At 40.1% G+C, this 26,415-nt stretch overlaps 1 protein-coding gene across 1 annotated transcript; it reads right to left on the reverse strand.

The window, feature by feature from the left end:
- Positions 1–295: 295 nt before the first annotated feature.
- SPMIP11 (sperm microtubule inner protein 11) lies at positions 296–26,211 on the reverse strand. Its single transcript, XM_063115595.1, has 4 exons — positions 26,133–26,211; positions 2,840–2,962; positions 904–1,048; positions 296–344 (listed from the first exon to the last, which is right to left on the reverse strand). The coding sequence occupies exons 1-4, from the start codon at positions 26,209–26,211 to the stop codon at positions 296–298; spliced, it is 396 nt and encodes a 131-aa protein (XP_062971665.1).
- Positions 26,212–26,415: the final 204 nt, after the last annotated feature.

Consider the following 26,415-nt stretch of genomic DNA (forward strand, 5'->3'; position numbering starts at 1 on the left):
GTCATGACCTCTGCAGTTGTCTTTCCAGGACCTTGGCCCCTCTCAAACCTCTCCCATCAAGGTCTGTCTTCTTCAGGAATCTGTCACATACCTGCTCTCCCAGGAATCTGGGCATTGGAATAACCCTCCTCCCCAACTTCAGTACACACAAGTGACTTTTAGTCCAATCTGTTTACTCTGCTTTCTTGATCCCCTCCGCCCATCAGTCAGACATCTGGGCTGCAACACTTCCCTCTTTCCCCTTCTTTGCATTCCCTTTCACAGTCCATCTTGCCCTTCTGTAACCACATCCTCCTCAATATAGACTGAAGTTTCTGTCATTGAGAATAGAATGATCCATAAACCTGAAAATGAGAGAGAGGGTCTCAAATTCAGCCAGGCCAGGCCAGAGCGGGGGTATTCTTAAAAATAGCCTCCAAGACTACCTCAGGGCAGAAGGGGCAGGGGAAGTGATGAAGAAGCAGGGCTGTCAATGGGGTGGTGGTTGGAGGCGGGGGGAAGGCAGCAGTGAAGAGAGTGGAAATATCCCTGGGCTCCCACTAGAATGCTATACACACTCATCTTGTGCCTGCTCAGAAGTCATAATTGTGGGCCGGCCTGTGGCTCACTCGGGAGAGTGTGGTGCTGATAACACCAAGGCCATGGGTTCAGATCCCCTTACCGGTCATCTTTTTAAAAAAAAAGTCATAATTGCAAGGTGAAACACAAAGACATAGACAACAAATCTCTAACTCTTTTGAATGCCACCACTGCCCAGATTCTGGGGCTAGCTTTCCCTGGTGGAACCCAAACCTCTCCTTCTATTCCCTAACTCTGAGCAGAGATGAAATAGTCTCTAAGGATTTAAGTGAGGAGAGAGAGTACTTCCCTTGGTCTTCACACCCTAACCCCGCCTAGCCTAACCTGGTCATTGGGCTTTTGATGAGACAGTGGCGTGGGCTCTGGATCCATGGTGTGGTTTCCTCTGGATGCACTCGGGGATCAGGGGATCGCCAGAAGCTGAAATTCTGAGCATCAGTCAAGGGGACTCTGAAGACCTGATTGGGGACTGAATGGGTTGGGAGAATGACAGGTAATCAGATTTCTTCAAGTTCTCTGCTTACTTTTCTGCCTCAGGGCAGCAAAAGCCCAGCCCAGCAACTGGACCTGACCAGGTACTGAGAGGTCCTGAGAATGTGGTCACCACACCCTGTTTCACTTCCGGATTCCAGCTTCTCACACCCTTCATGGTCAGATGAATCCGTCTTGGTTCTTCCTGCTGCTAGTAAAACCATCCCCAAGAAAGCTTTCCCCAAGTGCTAAGATGGTGGAAAACAAGTGGTCAACCCACTTGGGAAATATACAAGATGGGGTTCAATGATTCATAATTTTTCTTTTTTTCTGGGCTTAATCATCCTCATTCCCTTCCCTCCTCTGTGAAAAAATACCTTTCTTTGCTCACTCTGGGTAATTCTCAGAAACTTAAAATGATACCACCTCATGTTTAGATACTGCTAATAGATGTCATTCATCAAGTACCTGTCATGTTCTAGACGTTGTATTAGGTGTTTTTAAAAATTTTGAAATAATATCAGACTTACCTAGATGCTTTTAAAAATAACCATATTTTCACTATTTATTTGGTAAAACCTAATTCTGTATAAAATTTGTAAATTCTTAAAACTTAGAATTATAGCCTAATATTCTTGTTTGCTATATAGTCTTTATAATTATTTTTAAAAAATTCCTAATGATTGAGTAGATGCTACATTTTTGACGTGGTTTTTTTCCCTACTAATTAATAATAAGCTTTAAAAAAGTTTTGCTATTTGAAATAACTTAGCTACCCCTCTTTGTGAATATACCTATTTTGATTTCTGGAAGTATTTTAGTTTTTTAAATTAAACTTTAATTTTGAGATAATTATAGATTCACATAGTTAGAAATAATACAGGGAGATCCTGTGTGCCCTTTACCTATTCCTCCCCAATGGTAACATCTTGCAAAACTACAACACTCTACCACACCAAGATATTAACATGTCGATAAAGACTTCATCACCACCTGGATCCTGGAATTTCTGCTTTATGGCCATACACATCCCCTTTGGTAATCAATTATCTGTCATCCATTTCTAAAATTTTGTTATTTTAAGAATGTTATATAAATGGTATCATACACTATGTGATCTTTTTGGGATTGGCTTCCTTTACATACCATAATTCCCTGGAGATACCTACAAGTTATTTTATGTTATTGCATGTATCAGGAGTTTGTCCTAGATGATTTTTAAATGTACATTTTTTTCTAACTTTCACAACAGTGCTAAAGAGTATTATTCCCATTTTCAGATGGTTCAGAGAGGTTAAATGGTTATAGGAACTTGCCCAAGGTCACACAACTTGTTTGGAATTTAAACTCAGTTTAATCAAATTCCAAAGCTGGTGCTCGGTCTACCACTTCTCACAGGGATAGTGCATGTTAACACACAAAGTACTTCCCTAAATTGTGTCATTTTTGCTGTGATCCTCACAACAGTTCTGTAAGATTGGTAGAGCAATAGAGCAGGCATTCTCTCTCTCGCTCTCTAAACAAATGAGTCAGCAGGTTAATAAAGGATAAGTGATTTACCCCAAAAGAGGCAGAACTAAGACTCAAACCTGGATCTTCTTCATCCAAGTCTGATTCAATTTTTATTTTAGCATGCTCAACCCACCATTCAAGTTTACTCTCTTCCTCCTCTTCTCAGTCTCTCTTCCTGTCTCCCCCCCCCCAGCCTTATAACCATGCCCCATCACACCCCAGCCATTCTTTAGGAACTCTTCATCCCCTAACATGGTGCCTACTCCAAGATACTTACATGTCTTCAACAACACCTTCCTTACAGCTTCGTGGTACTTTGTGTGGCTATTCTGGTGCACAGAATAATTCCCATCTTCTGAGGTAATGGGGGGAAGCCTAGTGGGCACTGGTTCCTTCTGGTCTGAAATGAAAGCAGACTTATTCTGAGTACTTGGCAAATGGGGCTATTTGATTCTCTGATTCCCTGGTCTCCATGCCAACCAGGCACATGGCAGGGATCTCTCCTAGCTATGCACATCCGATTCTCAGGAGTCAAATCGCCATGCCTGTGAGAGAAGAGAGGGAGGGAGAAGCCAGTGATCCCAAGACCTCCCTTGCCACTTTTTTGCTTATCCCTGACTCCTGGGTTTTGAGTGGACTCCTGCCGGAATCAGGATATTGGACATATACTTAGGATTAGCACAGGGGGAAAAGGCCCCTTATCTAGGAGGACACTCCTTTCCTGGGATTGGCATATCTGTAGAACTTCAAATGGCCTAACAGGGGAAGTTATGTTTGAGCTAAGTCTTAGAAGATAAGAAGTTCATGGGCTATGGTAGAATAAGGAAAAGCATTCCAGGCAGCAGAATGGCAAGTATATCAGAAGCATTAGAGAGGCATTAGAGAGCTTTCTATTGATTTGGAGCCCACAGTGCTGTGTGAAGCGGAGAGGGGCAAGGGATGGGGCTGGAAAGGTAGTGTAGTATAGTGTGGCCACCAAGCACTCATTATGATTGGGAATCACCTCTTATGAAGCAAAACCTGTATCTCCCTATAGAGTCTGATATACCAGATCTTCCTTACCCAGCCTCTCTTGCAGCAAGGGCATGGAGAAAAAGTTTTGGCTAGACCAATCAAATGCATCTGCTCCAGATTTTAAATCAAAGTTGAGGTTGCAAGGAAGCAGTGGCCATATAATGTCTTTTGCTAGTGATGCGAAGTGGCAGCAATGAAGCTGCATGTTGTTTCCAGCAGCAGCATCCAGGACCCAGCATCCTTGGCACCAGCAGTGCCCACCATAGCATTGAATACAGTAGTGTCTGTACCAGAGCAGGTCTAAGGCATGATTCTGAGAACTGTTTCTGGTTACTGTCTACCACTTGGTTCTCCATTCCTCCTGCAGCTTTTATGTGCTTCCCAATATTCTTTTAATACATTCATGTTTTGCTTAAATAGGCTAGATTTGGCTTGCATCTCAGAATCCTGAACAAGAGTGGATGGGTTTGGGAAAAATTTAAGAAGCAGAAGAGCATGAATTGGTGAGGGGGTGAGAAAAAGAGAGCTGTCTAGGGTGGCTGAAAAATTTCTATCTCTTGGCTGTTCCATCCATTCTGTCACCCAACCCAAAAAGGGATTAGGCTCCTTGCCCTATCGACTTCAGCAAGTCTCAGATGCAGAGTGAAATCCAGCTCCGCATCTGCTGTTTTCAGTGCCTCTGTTCTGTTTTCATGGAGCAGCAGCTCTGTCACACTCCCTCTTTCTTGGTTACTGATGCTTGTCAGGAACTGGATCAGAGTTTGCCACTCTCTTTGGAAACTGTTAAGGATCGCTGACTCATTTCTGGTGGAGAGTGGAGATGCCACTTCTGGAGTTCTTTCTCAGTTCCTGCTTTTCCCCCTTCTTCCTGGCTTGGCCCTACTCATTCGTCATTTCTGTCCCTCCTCTCTTTCTTTTGCCCTCCAATTGAAATCTTTAACATTCTCTATCTGAAATAATGATACCACCAGAGTGGGGCACAGTTTGAATCCTTTCCTTGTACAGTTGAGAACTTGGAGAGGTGCCAGTACTGAAGCCGTGGTTAAAGTATAGAGATCTGGGGCTAGCCAGTTAGCTCACTTGATTAGAGTGTGGTGCTGATAACATGGAGGTCATGGGTTCAGATCCCCTTATTGGCCAGCCTCCAAAAATAAAAATACAGAGATCTGGAAGCCTGTACTGATCCAGGGGGCTATTCTGTACCTAATCACAGATTGTAGCAATTAAGGGCCATGTCCTGGAAGCGGTGTCATTTGAGCTTTGTTGTTTGACTTTGGGAAAGGTGGGAGTGGCAGAACGTTTATGGATAAATAGACGTAGACTAAGGAAAAAGAACAAGAGCATATTCCTAATGAGCAGTGGGACCTGGACTGAGAGTAATTATTGGTCTGAGCTCAGGTGACAGTGGGAGCTCTTTATCTGGTCCTGAGACTTCAGACTGATTGTCCTTAAGGGTACAACCAGATGATATTCTCTGTTATCTCAAAGTGTCCAAGTAGCAGGCTCCCAGCTTCCAATATGGATAGTGACTGTGTGCTTGGAGGTGTGTTGGACAGTATCACCCACTTGGATGCCTTCCTCCCGAATCAAGAACCAATTGGTATACACCTTGCCTCCTTTTTTGGGCACACTGGGAGATATTCTTGGTAACCCATAGCTTCCCCAAGCCGCCAAGATTTGGAAGGCACCTGGGGTGAAGGGTGGAATGGGGTTGGTAAGAATCATGCCACAGCTACTGTGAAAGGGCATGTTCTGGTACAGGGATGCAATGAGCTCTTTATAAGTAAATTCCGCTGTGCAAGATAGATGAGCCAATCATTTTGTTGGTAGGTGGTACAACAAAGGTTCTTCACCCACCCAGTTAATTCCATGTTCTGAATGGTCTTTGTTGGTAAATAGATATGAAGTACCCTGAATAGCTTCTTCTAGAACTGGGCCATAAATTGGGGGTTGCCATAAAACCACATTTAATGCTTTGAATAGACTATGAAGGACATCGTGGGTGGTATAAAAGGACTTGGATGGATCTTTCACCAATCCAAATTAATGGCACAGATTTCTCACTGCTACTGGCTTCCCTGTGACCCAGGGGTGGTCATGGAATCTTAGTTATTCATTACTTTGCCATTGCCTCTGTTTGTTGGAACTGGGGCTGATTTGCCACAATGTTTTCAGGTTAAAGAATTTTTAGAATGGGTCTACCCCAGTGGCTCTCAGAAGTGTGACTTCTAGGTTAGGGTATTTGGTTCCAGATGCTTGGAACATAGTGATGATAATATCAAGCACACATTACTTGCAGTTGTCTTGGAGTTGGTTTTGCTGCAAGCAGAGTAACTACAATCAGAGTAATACTACCCTCACTAGAAATTCATACATGAGAAAAATTCATTGAGAAAAAATTCATTGCGAAATTCATTGTGAGAAAATGTTATGGTATTGTACATAAAAAATGACTCCTGTCTAAGAGGTCATATCAAATATTGGGCATTAATCCCTTGAAGTCAGCTGGAGCATTAAGATATATTGAAACTGGCCTGATTGGATGGTAGTGGGATATCAGAACTTATCAATACTAGTGTCACTAAAGTTGGTATACAACCCCTCACTGCTAAATTTGACTGGCTTAAAAAAAAAAAAAAGAAAAAAAGAAATTGGCTAAAATGTGTTTGAAAATTTTCTTCCCTGATACAAGGAAATTGTCAGCGCTTTGGGAGGAAGTGGACAGAAGCATGAGCCCAGGGAACCAGACCAATTTCCAGGGCACATTTTCCATATGAAGGCAGTTCCTTTGCCTCCATGTCTAAAAATATCTTCCTCTAAGTGGTGTACTTGTTCAGGTTTCTGAATACAGGGGAAGTAGATGGGCACAAGACAACACTGAGATTTAGTGCTGGTTGCAGACTGTAGATGCAAAGTGGAGTATGTGGATTTTCTAGCGACAATAAAAATAGTTAATACTTAGTAAATATGCTTGGCACAACTCTATGAGGTAGGTACTATTATTATTTTACAAAGAGGAAACAGAAGCACAGAGAAGTTTAGTAATTTGCCCAAGGTCAGGTAACTAGCATGTGGCAGAGACATGAGTTTAACCCAGGTAGTTTGTCTCCAGAACCCATGCTCTCAACCACCACATGTTCTTAACCTAATCAGGGCTTCCAGGAAAGACCAAGGACTAAGGGTAAACATGGACTGATAAAACCAGCCCTATGATGGGGTCCCCTGTGTAAGGTCAGTGGTGGTTAAGGGTGTCTGCTCATCTAGAGAAGCCTTGAGTTGGGTGGCGAACATGACATCATTGCCTGTTTCCCTGAGCTCTACTGAAATGTGGAATATCATTTCCTATGGTCAGCACTGGAGGAGCAGAGAGCACTGGAATTCGGTGGGTCACTTTGCCAGTGGACCAGTCATAGTGGGGTAGACCAGTGGGGAAAGGCTGAAACCCTGTGGAGAAAGTGGCTTGTCTGCTGCAGTACAAATACAATCACCTAGCTTGGAGGTGGGCCCACTCCCTAGGCTTTGACAGAGTAAAGGTATGAGTAGCATGAGTATCTTCCCCCTCCAGTTTTCATATGGATAAATGATAGTGGTCTGTAGCAGTTACAAGATAGTCTGGGTTGTTTCCAAGATACACTTCTATAACGTCAGTAGGTATATCCATTTGGACAGGCAGAGGGGGTCTGAGGCTCTGGCCAGTTCATTCTTGACTGAATTGTGCTGTTTACGCTCGTTTGAAAATCCAGAACTACAGTGCCCTCTGCTGGAGTCTAAAAATGGCGTCTCTCTTGTCTCCTAACAGATGGGTCATCAAACAGGCAGCTCAGAGAGGCCAGCAAATCTAGGAAACTGAGAGGAGGACATTCCAGACAGGGTTGGGAAGATCATCTATGTGTCTTCTGACAGGATCCAGAAAATGAGAACATAAGTGAGATGTGTTCAGCTTTTACTGAAGACTTGAGGTCTAGCCTATCTTTGAGGAAATTCATTTGGAACTGGAAGTGACAGCAACTCTGAGGACTCATTAGTGAGTTCCTCTGGGAAGGGGAATGACAAGGGCAACACTGAAGGAAGCTGGAGTGAAGCCTTTTGGATGTGCAGAGCTTGGGGGTCAGTGTGTGTCTATGGCTAGATGGCTGCCACTGAAGAGTATGGCAGGGAGAGGTCATTTGTCTCAATTGTCTCAAGAAAAGAACAAGCATAATCTCTCCCTACCACCCACCCCCACTGATTTGCCTCTGAGATTCCTGTCAGCAGGCAATGACCTGAGTGCCTGGACCTGTGTTATGGCTATATCCAGCCTGACCTAGGGTTTTCATATAACAAGGCAAGAGAGCTATCTCAGCAAAGGGCCAGATTAGAGAAATCAAGACCAAGACACTCCTGGACTAAGAGGAGTGTCTAGGTATGAAGCTAAGAGTAGACAGGTGAGCAGGGTCCAAAACAGGTGGTGAGACAGATTCAGCAAAGGAAAGGACAGAAATAGAGCCATGCTCACCTGGGCAGGACAGAAGGGAAAGCTTAGGCAATCAAAAGACTAGGGCATAAGGTGAACAAACTCTGGAAGCTGGGCTGAACCTGTAGGAGCAACCAGTATTAGGATTGCAAAGGGAAGTCTGGGAGACAGGAATTTACCAACTGGCAGACATGAGAGTTCTGGTCACTGGTTAGGGGTGCTCTTCTGTGGGCAACTATAGTTGACTAGGCTCTTTCAAGGCCTAGATGAAATATTCTTTGAAGCCAGCCAGCATTTTTTACTCCTCAAGGAATCTTATGGTTAAAAATATTGCTTTCCAGGTATCCTATCTTGGCAAGTATGTCTTGAGTAGTGGACAAAGATATTCCACTCATAGGGACTATATTCCATATGTAAATAGTTAACTTTCATGTGGTTTATAATTTTTCCTCCAATCATCTGTTGTACAATTTTATGTCCAACATAGGTTGTAGGTGCATTACATACATTATTTCATTTAATCTTCACAACAAATCAAAGGCAGATATAATCATCTCCATTTATAGGTGAGGAAACAGGCACTGTGAATAGTGTGAGTTAGGCTTCTGAATCTGAACAACTTTAGGTACCTGATAAAACTGAGTTTCAGAAGTCGAGAATAGACCAAAGTATGCTCCCCACACCCCACTTTCCTCTTTGGTTTTTCTACCTTGGTTCTTTATCAGGAGGGAAGGAAGGAGACAGGGACTGGCAGAATGTTTGATTACATGTGCTGACTCACCTCTGTGAGTTTTCACTGTGACTACAATAAGGAAAGCTTGAGTGGGCCCTTTTTGAGTTGAGTGTTAATACACTTACACCTACTAGGAGGAAAAAAACCTATGCTTCTTCAAAGAAAAAGTGAATGACTTAAAAATATGATAGTAAAAGTGTTAAGAATGAAAAGTGTGGCTATTAATAGGTTCATTTTTATAGTTGCTGTTAAAGGCCTAGCTGAGGAGCCAGGTGGGAATGAGCATGGAGAACAGGCTGAAGTGCTAGAGCAGGTGGACTGCAGAGTCGAGCCACTTGAGTGAATGTATTAACAAGGTGAAATCGCCAGAAAATTGGGCCCAGGGAATCATTCTCGAAACAAGGATGGGTTACAAAGAAGAGTCCTTCAAGATCGTTTAGCTTGTGGAACTAAGGGTGTGTAAAGAGTCAAGAACTGTGGGTTCCTTGAATTAATGGACATAGAAATTGGGGTGAGAAAGACTGGAGTAAGGAAGATGGATGTGGGCTTGCTAGAAGCCATTGAGAATGCTGTATTTTATCCATACGTTCCCTGTCTCCCTTGTGAATTTCCCAAACCAGTTTTTTAAAAAAAAATTTTTCTGCACTGGCTAGTATGAGGATCTGAACCCTTGACCTTTGCGTTACAAGGTGGAGCTCTGTCCAACTTAGCCAAACCAGTTCTCAAGTAATAGAAAGGTATGAGGCATGTTCCCCATTATGGTGGTCCACAGGCTCAAACTCTTCCCAGCTGACCACAGCAACCTCAGCAGCACCAGGATTCAGAACCATCTGAGCCCTGTTCCACTTTTCTGCCGTTATGTTAAGATGAGAAATAAGAGCTTAATATGTAATTTAGAAATATATATGTTTCTGGTACTGGATAAGCAGTTTTAGTGGAGTGGTGGAGCAAGAGGCTGGTTAGTGTGGGCTCAAGAGAATGGCAGGAGAAGAATCAGAGACAGCAAGAGCAGACAACTCTTTTGAGGAATTTTGCTCTATAGAGGATAGGGAAATAGGGAATGTGGGGTTTTAAAATGGAAGAAAGAAATTATAGCATGTACGTACGCAGAAAGGAACGATCAGAAGTGGAAAAATTAATGCAAGAGAGCGAGAATTATAGTGGTGTCCTTGAGTAGGCAAAAAGATATAGGATCTGAAGCACAAGTGGAAGGGTTCATTTCAATAGTTGCATGGACCATTCATTCATATTAAGAGGAGATACATAGGCAGAGTTGCAGGTAGATGGATAGAAGTAGTTTGTGAGAACTTACAGAAATTATCTTCCGATTGCTTCTGTTTTCCCTGTGAAATAGAAGACAAGTCATTATATGAGAATGAAGGTGTGGGAGGAGGTGTTGGAGGTTTGAAGAAAGAGAAGGTATGAAAAGACCTCCAGGAGAGTGGGAAGGGCAGGGAACAAGGAAGTATAGTCTCAATTCTAGGCAGCCACAAAGGCCCACTTAAGTTTGGTGATGATGAATTTAAGTGAGGCCAATCAGTACAATTGTTTTTCTCTGGAATGTGAGTATAAACTTCTCTTTCCAGGAGTTTCAGTATAATCAGGAGTGGTAGTGGGGAGAAGAGGGTGGAGAAAGAAATGAGGGCAATAGCTTGAGGGGACAGTGTGGTCAAGGAAGTTTTTCTTTTTGTTGGCCCAGATGGAAGAGATAATAATAACACATTTAGACACTGATCAAAGTGATTTGGGAAGAGGAAAAAACTGAGGGAGAGGTGATCATTTTAGTAGCAAAACCCTGGAGTAGGTAAAAAGGAATGGAATCCAGTACACCAGTGGAGTCAGTTCATTGTACCAGAGGGAAGGTACAGAATGTTAGATGTGATGATGAAAAGTCTCTTCTGATTGTTTCTAGTTTCTCAAATAAGGAGCAAGAAAGTTATCAGCTCAGAGTGAGGATAGGAGAGAAGTTTTAGAGATTCAAGGAGGGATGTGAAATAGTTGCCTTGAGGAGTGGGAGAGTGACCAGGGAAATATAATAGGATTGTCAGGCAGCCCTGGGTGCCCACTTGAGGTCTGTGGTTATGGCACTAATCACTCTAGAAAGCCTAAACATCCTAGAGGAAAGCCAAGTACACTTACCTTTGTCTCAACAGGTTTCCCTGGAGCTCAACACTTTTCGTGGCCTTATAACGAGCTCCCAGAGGTCAGCCAGAGCTTGGCCAGAACCAAGAGCTCTGAGCTCCAGAGCTTGGCCTTGTGGCCAAGCTTCAGCTCTGGGGCAGTGCAAATGGCTTCAAGGAAATACGAGGACTAGACCATAATTATTATTGAACAGAATGTTCAGGTGGAAGATTAAATGATATGGCTGAAGCCAAACTTAGCAGAGGGTAGCCAAGTGGCCTGAATTGCGTTAAGGGCAGTGTCATCAGAAATACTGTTCTATGGTTTCTTTTGTTATAAGGTCATGGATGATGGGCAGAGTACATAGATATGTTAGGGTTTTCACAGTTAAAAAGGAGTGTCAGAAGTGGGAGATGAGTTTCAGGCTTATGACTGGGATGCTTTGAAAGCAGTCTGTCAAAATGGGAGGTGGAGGTGCCCTGCTACAGTTTTGACATTGAACTGTTCATAGATTTTGAAATCTGCTCTTATAAAGATGAAGCTCTAGCCTGAGCTCTACACACAGCTAGCCATTCTCATTCTTCAGGGTGTTGCTCAAACAATACCTTCTTGATTACTCTATCTAAAGTGGTCCTCTCCAAGTTGTGCTTCATCATGGGATCTACAAACTCAATTGTCTATAATGGCCAGGTAGATGTTTATGAGTAAAGCACGCTGAGTAAGAAACCTATCTCATCTGAAGGGGTACTGCTACTTTATTCTGTCTGTTGTCATTTAGGGGCACAATTTAGGGCCAGCGTAGCCAGATCTAAATTTTTAAGAGAAGTCAGAAATGTAGGTTTTACATAAACGCTCTTGATTTTTAAACGTTGGTCCAAATTTTAAAAAAACACTGTGTAGACTGAACATGTCATCAGGCTACATCTGGCAGTTTATGACATCTTTTCTATTTCATTGCCACTTTTCTTCGCAACATTCATTACTTTTTTATTTATTTACTTATTTATTGTCACTGTTGTATTTCCAGTGCCTAACACCATGCCTGGCACAATCAGTTCCCAATAAAATATATGATGTAGGATGAGAGGGAGAGCCTGGATTGGTGTCTTACTTAGGAGCTTTTTATATATTCTGAATATTATTGTATACATGAACTATACATATATGTGTGTGTATATGTGTGTATATATGTGCATGTGTATATATACACACACATCTACACATACATCTATATATGGCAAATAAAATTTTCTGAGTCTCCTGACTTTTAGATTTATGATGTCTTTTGATACACAATTAAAATTTTTTTTTCTTTTTTTAAAGATGACCAGTAAGGGGATCTTAATCCTTGACTTGGTGTTGTCAGCACCACGCTCTCCCAAGTGAGCTAACCAGCCATCCTTACATAGGGATCCGAACTGTGGCCTTGGTGTTATCAGCACCACACTCTCCCAAGTGAGCCACGGGCTGGCCCTAAAATTTTTTTATTTAGTAAAAATTGCCAACGTCTTTTAGGCTTCTGGGCTTAATGTCCTATGAGGAAAGTTTTCCAAAAACCACCGTAAGATTGTACAAATATTCTATGTTTTCTTCTAATATATCTATAGTTTTGTTTTATATGTTCAGCTCTCTAACTCATCTGGAATTTTTTGTGTGTATGATGTGAGGTGGGAAGTCTTTATTATGCTAGGAAACATCCTTTTATTCATAATTTACAAAGGATTTTGTTTGTTTGTTTGTTTGTTTGTGACTGGTAAGGGGATCGCAACCCTTGGCTTGGTGTCGCCCGCACCGAGCTCAGCCAGTGAGTGCACCGGCCATTCCTATATAGGATCCAAATCCGCGGCGGGAGCGCCGGTGCGCTCCCAAGCGCTGCACTCTCCCGAGTGCGCACGGGGCCGGCCCTACAAAGGATTTTAAAAAAATATCGAATGTCTTTTTAGTTTATAGTGAGAGGTTGTATCTATGTATGAGTATATATATATATATATATATCTTTTTCATTTGACATATAGGTATGATGTATTATATTAATCTACTCCCTAATATTAAATCACCACTGTATTCCTGGGACAAAACTATACTTTGTGGTAGATAACTACCTTTAATATATTCTTGAATTTGATCTGCTAGTGGGATTTGTCCATTTATATACATTAGTCTATGGCATCCTCTTTTGTACTATAGTCTTATTATTTTTATGTTATCAATTTTGTTTTTTGAAAATCAATCATATTCACTGTTTTCTGTGCTTTTAAGAATGGATTCTGTGTCTTAAAAGTTTGAAAAACTGTCCCATCAAAACTGTCTGGGCTCAGGGGTGGCTTGTTAGCTCAGTTGTTTAGAGTTCAGCCTTATTAACACCAAGGTTGTAGGTATGGATCCCCATACTGGCCAGCTGCCAAAAAAAAAAAAATTGTCTAGGCTCAGAGACTTTCTCATGCAACTGTTCAACAGTTAAAATTAATAAATAATTAATTATTTCATGATTATTGATTTAATAAATATTTATTCTTTATTTTATTTATTTTTGCAGCTGGTGGGTGCAGGGATCCAAAATCTTGACCTTGGTGTTTTAACACCATGCTCTAACCAACTGAGCTAGCCAGCCAGCCTCTATACTTCTTTATTTTAAATCTGTTTTGTAATCCAAACATTTACAAAAGTTTTTAATTTTGATGAAGTCCAATTTATCCCTTTTTCCTTCTGTCACTTGTGCTTTTGGTGTCATACATAACCCAAGTTCACAAAAATTTATTCCTATGTTTTCTTCTAAGAGTTTTAAAATTTTAGTTTTATGTTTATGATCCATCTTGAGTTAATTTTTGTAAATAGTGTAAGGCAGAGGTCCAATTTCCTTCTTTTGCATGTGAATATTCAGCTTTTCCAGCACTATCTGTTGAAAAGACTATTCTTTCCTTGTTGAATTGTCTTGGCACTCTCATCGAAAATCAATTGGTCATAAATGTAAATGTTTATTTCTGGACTCTCAATTCTATTCTATTGGTATATATGTCATTACTTATACCAGTACCACATTGTCTTGATTACTGTAGCTTTGTAGGAGATTCATAATTGGGAAGTGTGAGTACTCCAGCTTTGTTCAAGATGGCTTTGGCTATTGTGGGTCCCTTTCCATCTGAATTTTAAGATAACCTGTCAATTTTTGCCAGATACCATTATCTTTGGGTGATAATTCACCACAAGGAATTCTAAAAGTCTAAATTATGTCTGGAAAGGGAATTGACATTTATCCTTCTCCTGCACCCTAGCTCATATATTGAATTTGGCAAACATTCAGCAGCCTCCAACTTGGGCCAGGACAAGGTCATTTAAATTTTTATTAGTAATTATGATGCCCTCGTTTCTTGACACATTTTAGAACAAAATATGAACAGCTCAGAATTAAATACAGTAGAAGCTCTTCTAAAGAAGCTCCATTAATAGGCTTGCTAAATTAACTTATGTTCTACATTTCTTCTGAAAACATTAAAAGATGCCTCAACAACACTCCTGTTGCAGCTGAGAGCTATTTCTAGCATACCTGCATAATTCTCCCACAAGGTGAACTGCATGCTTACCAAGAGTCAGCTGTGATTCCCCAATTTATGCTGGTTTTGCTTCATGACTGCGATTTTGTAATTTAATGAAATATTATTTAAACTAATGTGTGGGAAAAAAAGAGCAGTGGTTTCTATAAAAATTAAGTTGAATGTTTTGGAAAAACTCAGTAAAGATGGGTCACTTAAAAAATTGCTGTAAACTATGACTTAAAATAGATTGGGGTTAGAAAATTACCATTTTGCAAGTATCACAAAAATAACTGATTCACACAGAACCGTCAATGGATGCTAAGTCTAGTGGCTGAAAGTTTGATGAAGAATAGTTACATTTTTTCGAAGTATCTTTCTAGAAATTATTAATTACAAAAAGAAAATGGTAACTTGACAGGAGAGAAAACTGGCAAACACCACCTTAAGTAGTCAAAGTTAACATCACCAGTAACAGGACAAAATGACATCATGAGCCTCCTGATATGATATACTGAGGACATAATGTTGCTTATTCCTGTCAAAAATATTTAAACTGTACCTAATCATGAGAAACATCAGACAAACCCAAATTAAGAAATATTCTACAAAATGTCTTGCCTGTACAATTACAAAAATGTCAATGTTATAAAACAAAGAAAGACAGAGAAACTGCACCAGATTAAAGGAGACTAAAGAGACATGCTCACTGAATGCACTGCTTGATCCTTAATTAGATTCTGGATGGAAAAATTTTGCTATAAAGACATTAATGGGACAATTGGCAAAACTGTAATATGGATTAGAGATAATTATGTAATACTGTTATATCAATGTTACAATTTTCTGTGTTTGATACCTGTACTGTGGGTTGATGTTCTCAGGAAATACAAACTGAAATATATGGAGGTAAAGGGACATAATATGAGCAACTTATTCTCAAGTAGCTGAGAAAAAAATAGACATTAGATAGATAGATGGCTACAAAGCAAAAAGGAGAGAGTAGCAAAATATTCACAATTGGTTAATTTGGGTTAAGAGTGTAGAGAGTTTGTTTGGATTAGTCTTACAAGTTTTCTGTAATTTTGAAATTGCATCATCAAAAAAAGTTTTAGAAAATGGTTGACTGACTATATGAATTTATTTCCTTTCCCTCCCAAATTTGCTAAAATGACATCATCATTGTCACTGTCATCATCATCCCAATGGCATCAAGAGCAAAGAGAGGGAGCAAGGATACTATAGCAGATGAAATATTTTAGTTGAAATATCTTTTAGAAAATGGAAAGTGGATAGGCGGGTGGCAACTAACCTAAGAGAGTAGAGAAGGTTTTACCTAAGTTTCTATAGTGAGGATACATCTAGAATTGAACTAATTCATCTGAAAGGCTCAAAACTTAGAATGTAATAGGTATCACAGGAGGTAGGAGTAAGGAACATGCCAAGAATAGGAAAGTGGTCACTGAACAATTGCAGATAGATCTACCATACGACCCAGCTATCCCACTGTTGGGAATATACCCAGAGGAATGGAAATCATCAAGTCGAAGGTATACCTGTTCCCCAATGTTCATCGCAGCACTCTTTACAATAGCCAAGAGTTGGAACCAGCCCAAATGTCCATCATCAGATGAGTGGATACGGAAAATGTGGTACATCTACACAATGGAATACTACTCAGCTATAAAACGAATGAAATACAAGCTAAAAAACAAACGAAATACTGCCATTTGCAACAACATGGATGGACCTTGAGAGAATTATATTAAGTGAAACAAGTCAGGCACAGAAAGAGAAATACCACATGTTCTCACTTATTGGTGGGAGCTAAAAATTAATATATAATTCACACACACACACACACACACAAAAAAAAAACCTGGGGGGCGGGGAGAAGATATAACAACCACAATTACTTGAAGTTGATACGACAAGCAAACAGAAAGGACATTGTTGGGGGGGAGGGGGGAGGGGGAAGGGAGGGAGGTTTTGGTGATGGGGAGCAATAATCAGCCACAATGTACATCGACAAAATAAAATTAAAAAAAAAAAAAAAAAAAGGAAAGTGGTCACTGAAACTTTGTCTACAGAGCGTCTGGCACAACCAGGCAAACCACCCTGTCCTAACAAGGAAAGGAAAGATTTCTCTAGAGGAACTAAACCTAGGAGGCACTGCACCCCCGGATAGGATTCACTGTGAGGGCAGGATTGAAGGTCTGGTGAATAAGTGGAAAATCAAGATCCTCAAAAGAGAGACTTTCAATATGCCCTTCTCCTGTCATGGTCCCAGTTTGTTCACAGACAGGCATATAACCAATCCCCAGAGAAATAATTACAGGATTCTTCCCTGGAGAAATTGTAGATATCCAAAGGAAAGCTTCTAGTGAAGCCCACAATGGACAATTCCCCCATATGCTTCCAGTCAACTTTTTTATTCCTCACTCTTAAATCAGAACAGAGGTCCAAGGATCACCAGTTACTTGAGGACAGTAATCAATAAGAAAAACAGAGACCAAAATAAATTCATAGAAAAAAGGGCTCAGAGGAAACACAGCTAATGCAGGGAACAGAAAAGAACTTCAAATAAAGTATAATATCCATAGGGAAAATACGAAAAAGGAAAACCAGAGGATCAAAAATGACCCTTGGAAATTAAAATAACCAAAATAAAATATTCTGATATAAAAGTATGGTAGTTTTCACATATGTCCACAAATTCTTTGATATTCCTCCCTTCAAGAAGTGGAGCTTAATTCCCCTTCTCTTGGGTATGGGCTGGATTTAGTGACTCTCCTCTAACAAACAGAAAAGGTGGAAGTGATGGTCACTTTTGAGACTAGGTGATAAAAAGGCATTTTGGCTTCCTTTCTTCTCTCTCTCTTTCTCTCATCACCTGCTCTGAGGAGTTAGCTGCTGTATAAAAATACTCAAGCAGCTTATGAAAAGGCCCATGTGGTGAAAAACTGAGGTGTCTTGTCAATAGCCAGAGAGGAACTGAGGCCTCTGGTCATCTTGGAAATGGATCCCCAGCCCTACTCCATCTCCAGCCACTATATGACTGCAGCACTTGATGACATCCTGTCTGTAACCACGTGAGAAACCCTGAGCCAGAACCATCTAGCTAAGCTGCTCCTGGACTCCTGACTCACAGAAACTGTGAGGTAATAAACGTTTGTTGTTTTAAGCCTCTATGTGTTAGGGTAATTAGTTACACAGCAATAGATGATTAACACAGAAGGCTGGAAGATAAAATTGAGGAAGGCTCCCAAAGAGTAAATAATAATAAAAAAGGAAAAATATAGAGAAAGATTAATAAGTCAGAAGATCAATTCAGGAGGTTTTATAGCTGCCAAATAGGAGTTCAAAAAAGAGAAGAGAGGAAATAGGGAATAAACAATAAAAAAAATTTCTCAGAAATGAAGAGCACAAATGTCTAGAATGAAAGAGCTCATGTAATGTCCATCACAATGAATGAAAAAAGACTACTGCAAGTTCCGGTATTATGAAATTTCAGAATACTAGGGAACAAAAAGAAAATTAAAAACTTCCAGAAAGATATAAAGAAACTAGCTACATACAAAGGAATCTAATTTGAAGCTAGAGGACAATAAAGACATACATTCAGAATTCTGAGAAAATGATTTTCAATCTAGAATTTCGTATCTGGAAAAACTGTCAATCAAGTGTAAGGATGGAAAAAACCCATTCTGAACTCATAAATATACCTTCTTAGAATACTTAGAAAGTGACTCAAAGATATATTCCAGGAAAGGGAGGGAGAAAACCAAGAAAGAACATGGGATCTAGGAAACAAGGAATACAGTCTTGGAGAGAGGCTGAAGCAAGTCCCAGGACAGCAGGGATATGCAACAGGCTTAGACAGTAAACAGTCCAGACTAGAGTAGGAGAGAGGCAGTTTGGGAAAAAATGGAACGGACAGATTATTTTGAGTGATTGGAAAAAAATATCAATGGGTATTTCACAGACCTGTTGAAGTACTGGGGAAAAAAGTAACAATAGGTACACACAGAACCCAGCAAATGAAAAGATGGTGTCAAGTCGTAATTCTAGGGACAAACAAAAAATTTATCATAAATTAAGTGGCTAAAAAAATCCATTTATAATCTCACAGTTCTGAAGGTCAGAAGTCTGGACAGGCTTGACTGGATTTACTGCTTAGAGTATCACAAGGCTGAAATCAAGGTGTTGGCTGGGCTGAGGTCTCATCTGGAAGCTGTAGGGAAGACTCCACTTCCAGGTTCCTTCAGGTTGTCAGCAGAATTCAGTTCCTTGTGGTTATAAAACTGAGGCCTTGCTGACTTTCAGCCATGAACCATGCTCAGCTCCTAAAGGCCACCTGTATTCCTTGGCATGAGGCTTCCACATCTTCAAAGCCAGCAGTGATGTGTCAAGTACCACTTATGCCTCCAATCTCTGAATCCCTCTTTTGCTGGAGAAACCTTTTGGTTGGAGAAAACTCTTTGCTTTTAAAGAGCTTGAGTGATTAGATTAGGCCCACCCAGATAATCTCCCTTGTTCCATATAACTTAACAATCGCCAGAGTGTTATCTCACCTTATTTGGAGTTTCTCTTTTTTTTTTTTAAAGATCCGGTAAGGGGATCTCAACCCTTGACTTGGTGTTGTCAGCACTAGGCTCTCCGAAGTGAGCTAACCGGCCATTCCTATATAGGGATCTGAACCCGTGGCCTTGGTGTTATCAGCAGCACACTCTCCCAAGTGAGCCACGGGCTGGCCCTCTTATTTGGAGATTCTACCCACACTCAAAGGGGAAGGGATTATACATGGGTGAGGTTTATTGAGGGTTATTCTTAGACTTCTGCCTACCTAAACCTAAAAATGTGATATAGCTATACTGGAAAATTAGGGTGGGGGATGGGAAGTGTGTGGTGTAAGAAGGCTAAATTCTCAGCTGTCATAACAGGAAGGCAATATATAAAACCAAAAATGAGATTTTTCACATCCTTGGTTAACTTTATTCCTAAGTATTTTATTTTTTTGGTGGCTATTGTAAATGGGCTAGCTTTCTTGATTTCTCTTTCTGCATGTTCGCTGGTGGAGTATAGGAATGCTACTGATTTTTGTGTGTTGATTTTGTATCCTGCAACTTTGCTGAAATCATTTATCAACTCCAAGAGTTTTTTTGTAGAGGCTTTAGGCTGTTTGATATATAGGATCATGTCATCTGCAAACAGGGACAGTTTGACTTCATCTTTTCCAATCTGTATGCCCTTTATTTCCTTCTCTTCTCTGATTGCTCTGGCTAGTACTTCCAACACTATGTTGAATAGGAGTGGTGAGAGTGGGCATCTTTGTCTAGTTCATGTTCTTAATGGAAAAGCTTTCAGTTTTTCCCCATTCAGGATGATATTGGCAGTGGGTTTATCATATATGGCTTTAATTATGTTGGGATACTTTCTGTCTATACCTAACTTGTAGAGAATATTTATCATGAACGAATGTTGAATTTTGTCAAATGCTTTTTCAGCATCTATAGAGATGATCATATGGACTATGTCTTTGTTTTATTGATGTGGTGTATCATATTTCTTGATTTGCATATGTTGAACCAACCTTGCATTCCTGGGATGAATCCTATTTGATCATGGTGTATAATTTTGTGTATGTGTTGTTGTGTTCTGTTAGCTAATATTTTATTGAGGATTTTTGCATCTATATTCATCAAGGATATTGGCCTGTAGTTTTTGTTGTTGTTGTTCTTGTATCTTTGTCTGGTTTTGGTATCAGGGTGATGTTTGCTTAATAGAATCTCTACATAGAATCTCTACAATGAGATGTTTGCTTTATAGAATCTCTACAATGAGAACTACAAACCACTGTTGAGAGAAATTAAAGTGGACACAAGAAGATGGAAAGATATCCCATGCTCTCAGATGTGAGGAATTAAAATTGTGAAAATGTCCATACTACCCAAAGTGATCTACAAATTCAATGCAATCCCCATCAAAATTCCAATGACATTTTTCTCTGAAATGGAAAAAACTATCCTTTCATTTATATGGAATAACAAAAGATCATGAATAGCCAAAGCAATTCTGAGCAAAAAAAAAAAAAAAAAAAAAGCTAGAAGCATAGCACCACCTGACTTTAAACTATACTACAAAGCGATAATAACCAAAACAGAATGGTAGTAGCACACAAACAGACACATGGATCAATGGAATAGAATAGAGAATCCAGAAATCAACCCATATGTCTACAGCCATCTGATATTTGACAAAGGCACCAAGTCTACACACTGGGGAAGAGACTGCCTATTCAGCAAATGGTGCTGGGAAAACTGGATATCCACATGCAGGAGAATGAAACTAGACTCATACCTCTCACCGTATACCAGAATCAACTCAAAATGGATTAAAGAACTAAATATACACCCTGAAACAATAAAATTCCTTAAAGAAAACATAGGGGAAACACTCCAGGAAGCAGTATTGGGCACAGACTTCATGAATACGACCCCAAAGCACAGGCAACCAAAAGAAAAATAAACAAATGGGATTATATCAAACTAAAAAGCTTCTGCAGTGCAAAAGAAACAATTAACTGAGTTAAAAGACAACCAACAGAGTGGGAGAAAATATCTGCAAAATATGCATCTGACAAAGGATTAATATCCGGAATATACAAGGAACTCAAACAACCTTACAGCAAAAAAACAAGTAACCCAATTAAAAAATGGGCAAAGGAGCTGAACAGGCATTTCTCAAAGGAAGATATACAAATGGCCAACAGACACATGAAAAAATGCTCAACATCACTCAGCATTCAGGAAATGCAAAGCAAAACCAAACTGAGATACCATCTCACTCCAGTTAGGATGGCTAATATCCAAAAGACTGAGAATGATAAATGCTGGCAATTTGCGGAGAAAAAGGAACCTTCCTATACTGTTGGTGGGACTGCAAAATGGTGCAGCCTTTATGGAAAATAGTTTGGATGTTCCTCAAACAATTACAGATAGATCTACCATATGACCCAGCTATTCCACTGCTGGGAATATACCCAGAGGAATGGAAATCATCATTCATGTCAAAGAGATACCTGTACTCCAATGTTTATTGCAGCACTATTTACAATAGCCAAGAATTGGAACCAGCCCAAATGTCCATCATCAGATGAGTGGATACAGAAAATGTGGCATATCTACATAATGGAATTCTACTCTGCTACAAAAAAGAATGAAATATTACCATTCGCAGCAACATGGATGGACTTAGAAAAAATTATATTAAGTGAAATAAGTCATGCACAGAAAGAGAAGTACCACATGTTCTCACTTATTTGTGGGAGCTAAAAATAAATAAATAAATACACAAATGTGGGGGTGCGGGGAAGAAGACACAACAATCACAATTCCTTGAACTTGTTAAGACAAGTGAACAGATAAGATGTTCATGGGTGGGAGTGGAGAGAGGAAGGGGGGAGGGAGGAATCGGTAAAAGGACACGAAAATAAACTACATTGTATATTGATAAAATAAAAAAATTGACTTTACCAAAAGAAAACAAAAAACCAAAAACAGATAAATCAATATATATTATATAAACAGTTTCTTTAGAAGTAGCAAAGTAATTACCAAAAGAAACAACTAAAATAGTTGAAAATGATTGCACCTGGAGAGTGGAGATGAGAAGGCTGGGACAGGGGATTCTTATTTTTCATTAAGAGCCTTTTAGCACGGGCTGAGCCCGTGGCGCACTGGGGAGAGTGCGGCGCTGGGAGCACGGCGACGCTCCCACGGCGGGTTTGGATCCTATATAGGAATGGCCGGTGCACTCACTGGCTGAGTGCCGGTCACAACAAAGACCAAAAAAAAAAAGAGTCTTTTAGCACTATTCTTTATATGTAATATTACTTTAAAAAAGAATTTTAAAAGACCTTTAAATATTTTTGTTGTATTATACATGGGGAAGATAACTATAAAAGATTTGGGGAAAATCATAAAAAAATTGCTTTAAAAGTGTGACTCCACTTTAAATAAACTAAACTGGAAATTGTAGATGATACACTGAGGGGGTAAAAAGAGCAAGGCACTCATCAATAGACACATTTTCAAAGAAAAGAAATTTCTTTGGCATGCTATCAAAAAAGTTGGTAAATAGGGTCAGCCCGTGGCTCACTTGGGAGAGTATGGTGCTGATAACACCAAGGCCATGGGTTCGAATCCCTATATAGGGATGGCTGGTTAGCTCACTTGGGAGAGCATGGTGCTGACAAGACCAAGTCAAGGGTTAAGATCCCCTTACCGGTCATCTTTAAAAAAAAAAAGAAAAGTTGGTAAATGAATCTACATTTACACATATTAACTGAAAATAAAATGTGTAAATATGTGTCTTTTCTTGATCCCCCAATTTACAATTTTATCTTTTAAAAAATTAACTGACCAACTATTAATTTGTGATGAGAGATTCTACTGTAATTACATTCAGCTTTCAACATGTACTTATTAATTGATCCAAGCTTGCTAGTTTGATGCTTAGTGGCAGGTATATACCAGGGATTTGTAGTTGGTGGTTAGTTTACAGATGCTGAACTGGTGAGCGACAACACAGGATCAGCTGGGCCACATTCAATTCAAGATGGCACATGTAAGGATGGGCTCGGTGATAACTGGTTGCCATTGTCAAATGGTGATTTCACTAAATTCTTGTTTCAGAAGTGAAACTCCCTAGTTTTCTTTGGAGTAATAATATGTTTGGATGTACTCCTAGCATTGAGTTTTCAATAATAACTCCAGGAAAGTTTGAGTTTTAAGTAGAGAAAACAAATCAAACCATTGTTTTGATATCTGAATATAGTAGTTGGACCACAAAATTATGATTCTCTGAAGTGTGTGCATATGTATATGTATTTGAGAGAGAGAGAGAGAGAGAGAGAGAGAGAGAGAATGAGAGATCAGACTCTTTCTTTTGCTTGCAGAACACTACTCTGAAGTTGTAGAATGTTGTTAACTCTCTAAGGAAATTGCCCAGGGGCTATGGGAGAAGCTTGCAAGGTTTTGACTCCATGTAGGAGTTCCCAAGTCAGCAGAGCAAAGTCACCATTCAGCTGAGTGAATAGTGGGCTCCTGGCAATCTCAACAACCACTTGTTAGGGAACAGCGAATAACTTTATACTAAAGCCCACCTGACATTTGAACTCAGGGTTTGGGGGTTAATAGAATTTCCCAGAAAGGCTGACCACCAATCATCTGTACAGTGGCCTGCTCACAGGAAATGTGAGCTGTCTCATTTGTCCCCATATATAACAGTGTCTAAAAGCACAGGCACAGATGTCAGACAATTTGGAATCAAATTTTGGCTCCATTGCTGTGACCCTGGGTAACTACAGTTAAACTCTTTGAGCTTCAGTTTCCTTATTGGTAAAAGGGAATAGTAATACTTACCTCACAGGAATGTTGAAAGGATTAAATGAAATAAAGCATGTAGAGTATTTAGTACAGTGCCTGGCACACAGTACATACATCATAAATAGTTGTTAATTATTAAGTGCTTGAGCCAACAAAATCATGGATTAACCAGAAATTAGTAAGTGAAAATCCTCTGTCCATGTTTTGAGAGGGTAACTGGAGGTGTAAAATTGGGGGTGGGAGGAAATGAGCAGGGAGTAGGGGTGGCAAATTTGATGTCCAGGCTTCCCTCTAAGCTCATATTCCAGGCCACCAGTTTGGCCAAGCCTCCTGCCTCTGCTTGGATGAGAATGAGAAAACTTGGGCAACCATATGACATCAGGATACTTCCCTATCATCCCATAAAGGACTCTGGTTTTTATAAAGTGAAGTCTTCCTCTTTGCCTAGCCTACAAAGAAATTAATTAGAAATAAGACCCAGGCCTCTTTGGATTGTTGACCAGTGTTTCAGTTGTTAACTGGGTAGGAAAACCCCAGGCTGGGTGCTAAGTTCCTTCATGGTGAGGGAGTCCCATCTAGTAGGGGCAGGTAGGATTGGAGTAGCCAGGAGAGGCTTACTCTTGGCCTGGAGCAAGGGAAATTTGTGGTTTTCTTGAAGGGTGTGTTTTTCTGAGAAAGGGTAGGAACAACTCCTCTTTATTTGGAGACAAGAATAGCCCTGTGGCATAACGCTGGGACTCAACTGGAGTGGGGTAAGGGGAGAGGGCTGGTATAAGGCTACTAAGGGATTTCTAGGGTGCACCAGGGGGACCGTTTGCATAAAACTTACCTGGAAGCTGGATAGTAAAACAAAGCTTCTTGAATGATATTAGAAAGAGGACAGAGAACGCTTAGTGGAAGTCTATATAAGATTGTCCTTCAACTATACATACATACATATATATATAAATATTTTTTTTAACAGCTGGCCAGTACAAGCATCTGAACCCATGACCCTTGGTATCACAAGGCTGCACTTTATTTATTTATTTATTTATTTGTCTTTTTTGTGACCCGCCGCACGGTGCTCAGCCAGTGAGCGCACCGGCCATCCCTATATAGGATCTGAACCCGCGGCTGGAGTGCTGTAGCACTCCCAGTGCCGGACTCGCCCGAGTGCGCCACGGGGTCGGCCCACAAGGCTGCACTTTAAACAAGTGAGCCAACCTGTCAGCCCTGTCCTTCACAATCTTAACACTGTTCTTTCTACTTTCCCAAGTCACCTCTTTCCCCACCCCAATACAACTTTTGCTTCAGTACCCACCTACACTTAATTTCCTTCATACATGTTCTCCATTCTACCTGGAATGCCCTTTATCCTCCATTTCTATTTATTTAAACAATTCTTCTTTTAAGACCTAAATAATTTGTCATATCTCTGGGGAAGCCTCTTGTAACTTCCTGTCTTATAGTCATCCAAAATCATTTATCCATTCATTCACCCTACAAATATTTATTAAACCTGTATTATGCTTGAGGCATGGATGTAAATATAACACAGATCTAATATTTACTAACTGCCTACTAAAAATTCTTCAACGGCTCCTTATAAAGTTAAAATGCTTAGCATGGTGAACAGCATCCTCGATTAAATGGCCCCTACTTGGTTTCAAGGTCTACCTCCCAGTACCTCTCCACTTCACTTTTCATCTGTACCTAGGTATGTGGAATTCATTTAAAATGGCTCTCTCTCTCTCTTAATAGGTCTCTGTTCCTTTGTGCTATATTCCCTCCTTCTTTACTTGGTGAACTCCAATTATCCTTTAACACTCAGTTCTGGAAGCATGTCCTGTGCGAAGTCTTCTCTACAGGATCCTCCCATTCTTATTCCAAATCCAATAGTATCAGACACTTACCCTTTTGTGGTTTGATAACATTCCACATTTAACTTAACTATATACTATATTGCAATTTTTTTGTTTGCATACTTATTTTCCTGTGCTATGAAGTCAGCCACTTCATAGCAGAGGCCTTATTTTACTTATCTTTGTAACTCTGGCCACCAACGTAAAGCCTGGCCACAACGTAAAGCCTTAATAAATGTTGGCTAAATGAGGAAATTAATGCATAAGAATACATTTATTTGGCTGAACAAATTGTGTGTCTTAATAAGAATATTAAATGACAGGACAGTGAAGCTGAATGGATACTGTTCCTATTTCATAATTTTAACTAGTGTAACTGTTGGTCTTGGAGAATAGATCTCTAACCCCAGGTAGGAAAAGAAATGGCTAGCAAGTGGCTAGGAAAAGAAGTGGCCCTTATGATCCTGTATTCTATATTCCCCTTACTTTTTTCTTCAGCTGTGTCCTTTTTTTTGTTCCGAAAGGAATTTTGATATCCCAATAGACATAAGTTGAAGAAGGCCATCTCAGCTCCTCCCTGTCCTCTTCTGGAATGTCCAGGATGGAGCACTAGGCTCTGTTTAGTAACCATGGTAGTGTCCTGAAGAATTACCATGACTAATAGTCCCTTTGTCTAATGAGGCACAGGATTTATGGGTTTCACAGTGGAGCTGTAGTGAGAGTGGGGTAAATAACTTCAGGAAAATGGAGAAACCAAGTGTCAGTACAT

The sequence above is a fragment of the Cynocephalus volans genome, chromosome 12 (genome assembly GCF_027409185.1).
Source record: "Cynocephalus volans isolate mCynVol1 chromosome 12, mCynVol1.pri, whole genome shotgun sequence".
NCBI classification, from domain to species: domain Eukaryota; kingdom Metazoa; phylum Chordata; class Mammalia; order Dermoptera; family Cynocephalidae; genus Cynocephalus; species Cynocephalus volans.

Excerpts from the sequence above, each read along its gene's own strand:
- SPMIP11 (XM_063115595.1), bottom strand. The coding sequence starts at position 26,211 with ATGGCCTTCTTCAACTTATGTCTATTGGGATATCAAAATTCCTTTCGG. Across the intron at positions 2,963-26,132 it reads GGACACAGCTGAAGAAAAAA|ACCAGAAGGAACCAGTGCCC; the intron begins GTAAGGGGAATA and ends CTTTCATTTCAG. Across the intron at positions 1,049-2,839 it reads GAAGGTGTTGTTGAAGACAT|TCCCCAATCAGGTCTTCAGA; the intron begins GTAAGTATCTTG and ends CAACCCATTCAG.